The 3,576-nt window shown below is 36.0% G+C and overlaps 1 protein-coding gene across 1 annotated transcript; it reads right to left on the minus strand.

Annotated features, from left to right (window-relative positions):
- Nucleotides 1–1,925: 1,925 nt before the first annotated feature.
- On the minus strand, nt 1,926–2,495 carry LOC122587372 (kunitz-type trypsin inhibitor-like 1 protein). Its single transcript, XM_043759524.1, has one exon. The coding sequence runs from the start codon at nt 2,493–2,495 to the stop codon at nt 1,926–1,928; it is 570 nt and encodes a 189-aa protein (XP_043615459.1).
- Nucleotides 2,496–3,576: the final 1,081 nt, after the last annotated feature.

Consider the following 3,576-nt stretch of genomic DNA (forward strand, 5'->3'; position numbering starts at 1 on the left):
AAATTGACTCTGCACCCTTTGGCCCTCATAATAACTCTTTTGAGCATTTTTCTTTCCTTCTTGCCAATCTTCACCTGATTATTTGTTGCCAATCTTCACGTGATTATGTATTTCCATAAGATTCCTGATGGTAAAAAAATCTGATCTCTTCAACATACTAAAACTAGTCAAGGATTGACTATATCTACCATTATAACTTCATTATATACGTTTGATCTCCTCAAGTCTAATAATGAGAATCATATATCATAAAAACAACATCTAATGTACATTTGATGTAGAAAATAACATAAAACATTATTTTATGTCATTTTAAAGTTTTCAATCACGTTTGGTTAGTTAAATTAATAAATAAATATATTCTTTTTCTGCCAAAAGTGAACTATATGTTACCAATTAACTTCAAATATTTACAAACTTTCAAAAAAAAAAAAAAACTTCAAATATTTACATCATCATCTTAGTGTAAGTTGGACATTGCCAACAAATTACAATTGCTAATGTCTAGCTAAACACTGCAATGACAATCCAACAATAAATTAGTCTTAATTACAGCTAACAAGACTAGTACCAAATTACTGAACTAGGACCAAGAAGTCCCATCTTTCATGGCTCTCTATCGTCTATTCTTATATGCAAATATTAGTATCAAACTAATGACTCATGATTCAGCTAATCCATTCATTCTCAACAAAATTCGACTTAACACTCCATTTCTTATATTCCACAATCACTCTGGCAGTACCTTCAACCCCATAAGCTTCAAATTCAATAAGCACATTTTCATGTACTTCTAATTTCATTACTAAATATTTTCTTGTTCCTTAATTTCCTGCTAGATGTAGTAAAAATGCTAGAAATCCGTTTTGTGCATTGTTCACATCAGATGGAAAGCAAGTGAGGATTTTAATGTATATATGCTTGGAATTATTATAACAAGAAAGGACCCTCATTTCTGCAAAAGATAACAGACAGATCCTATGTATGCTTCTCTTCCAATGCCTCATTCTCATTACCATGGTCTGGTCTAAGAGCCCATACAAACACGTTTGCCACACCATGTTACTTCTCTCCGAATAGCCACCAGTGCTTGTGACTTTTTTTCTTTTCTTTGGGGGGGGGGGGGGGGGGGGGGGGTATAGCAGTAGCACGTTGGTGTTTCGAAAGTAATAAAAGATTGAGTACGAATTCACGAGGTGGTGTTGGATTTTGATGCCACATTAATATTCAGCAAGAGTACGTACTAATAGTGTGGTGTACATAACTACTGCCATTTACATGGTTTTCAACGTACGTATTGTATTCATAATTTTGCTTGTACGTAGCTAGTGATATCCATCCTTAGTTGGAATAATAAACACAAACTAACGTTTATAACATAGTGTACCTAGCTACTCTCATGTTCATCTCCAATGGGTTTGGATTATCGTGTTGACAGTTCATATTACTTCAAAATCTTAATTGGCCTGGTGGTGTAATTGTGATAGCACAGGTCCATTACCTTAATTTTCAAGTTGTAATAAAGAGGTGCACTTGTCATTGATCGAATAGATGTTCGTTGGATGACTAGTTAGTGGTTACACTTAAGAGTCTAATGTGATAGTTCACTCGAAAGCTAGTCAAAGGCCAAGCAATTTAAAAATGTTAACAAAATTAAGTGTGTATAAACACGGGTCCAAAATCTGGTTGATGATAATATACAGAGTAAATGACAGTGTTGAAGATTTAGTGTTAAAACATTCCCATATAATTAGGAATATTAAACTGAAGATCATATGTAAAATGTAATTAACTTGATCAGAAACTTGTAAAATAATTTATTCCATATAAGTTGTCCCTAACAAATAGGGGCCCTGAGCATGGCAGTAAAGCAAGAGCTAAACACCCATGCTACTTGCCGTTTTATTTTACATTCATTGCATACTCTAAATGACAGCAGACTCAGAAGCCTTGACAAAAACAATTTCAAAAGACGAGCCGCTAGGAGAAAGATGTGCCTGATGGTTACTCATGTAGGTACCAATCGGTTTGCAAATTTTAGGACCTGCACCACACATAAAAGGACAGTATTCAAATATGTAGCTGTTTAGAAACAAAGGATCTTGAGGCTTTGTGATTCTAATGCAGCTGTCTGGGGTATTTAAGGTCCCACCAGTGGTGATAATTTGAGCATATACCCCAATACGAGTCGAGACCTTCCATACCGTACTTCCCTCTTTACATGGGTTTTCGGTTGGGGACTGAATGGCTACCGGATAGCCTAACTTGATAGCGTCCTCTTGAAGCGGACTGACGGATGTGAAGGTAAAAGGGGTGCCAGGAGAGACTTCAAATGGGCTTTGAAGGACATCTGCTGCACATGTTTTGTTATTTCCAAGAGCATTGCTTAACATCACCCGGCCACCAAGTGGTCCCCATATTGGAGGGCTTATGAAATAGGTAGCGTCTTTCTCGAGTGGATTACCTGAGGCATCGTACACAACGGAATTGTCCATGATTGACCTGGAAGATAGTGAAGGCTTGGTGATGAGGAAAATGAGAGTGAGAGCAAGAAATAAAGTAAAAGGCTTCATTGTATATATTTTGATAAGTGTTGTGTGTTTTTGGCGAAGGACTTATGGTTCTATATATAGTTGAGTCATGGTTGTAGGTGGAAACGGAAAATCTATAATTCATTACCACGTTTATATTGTGATATACAAATAGGACAGCACTAATTAAAAGCTAGGACCACACGTAAAATTGTAGAAATGTATTGTGGTAAATTAAACTATATGCATATAAAATGGGAAATAATATACTAGAATTTAACGACTCAATGATCTGATTCATGATTGTTTTTAACCAAAATGGTTCTAGATTCTTGTATTTCTTGAACAGGTCAAAGAAATGCGCTGGAAATCTGTTTAGTGCATCATCACATCAGATGGAAAACATATAGATAGTTTCGGCAAGTGATAATTTAATTTATATGTTAAGGAGTTATTATAACAAGAAAGGACGTACGAATGCTTATCTCCCGGTAGCCTCAGTCGAATTACCTAGGGGCGGAGCTAGGATTATCAGTCTGGGATCGCCGAACCGTTTCTGTGATACTTAAGAAGCATACAATTAAACTATAAATTTGAATTACTCTAATCTGGGATTGCCAATTTCCTTTAAACCAAATAAATACATAACGATAGTATTAAAAAAAATGGAGTTTCATAGTCATTGTTGGGTTGCTGTGACCACCCTTGTCCACCACATAGCTCCGCCAATGACTCTAAAAGTTTATAAAAACAAGTTGCCACCTTGTTACTTTTCTCCGTCCGTACATGGGGACTAGTACTTTCTAAAGTCGGTTCCAAAAGGGTCTGCAACTTGGCTACACATTATGTAAATCTAAATACAACTTCTTTAAATCCTCATGCCAAAGTTCGTATAGTTGTCACACATGGGGTATGGTGATCGTGACCAGATCGAGGATGGGATCAGATTGCTTCTCTATTATGGGCTACCAGCAACTGTTTGATATATATCATCAAGGAAGTCCTTATGTAATGAACATAACAAAAGACCATCGATCAGTTAAAT

The sequence above is a fragment of the Erigeron canadensis genome, chromosome 1, assembly GCF_010389155.1.
Source record: "Erigeron canadensis isolate Cc75 chromosome 1, C_canadensis_v1, whole genome shotgun sequence".
In the NCBI taxonomy this organism is placed as follows: domain Eukaryota; kingdom Viridiplantae; phylum Streptophyta; class Magnoliopsida; order Asterales; family Asteraceae; genus Erigeron; species Erigeron canadensis.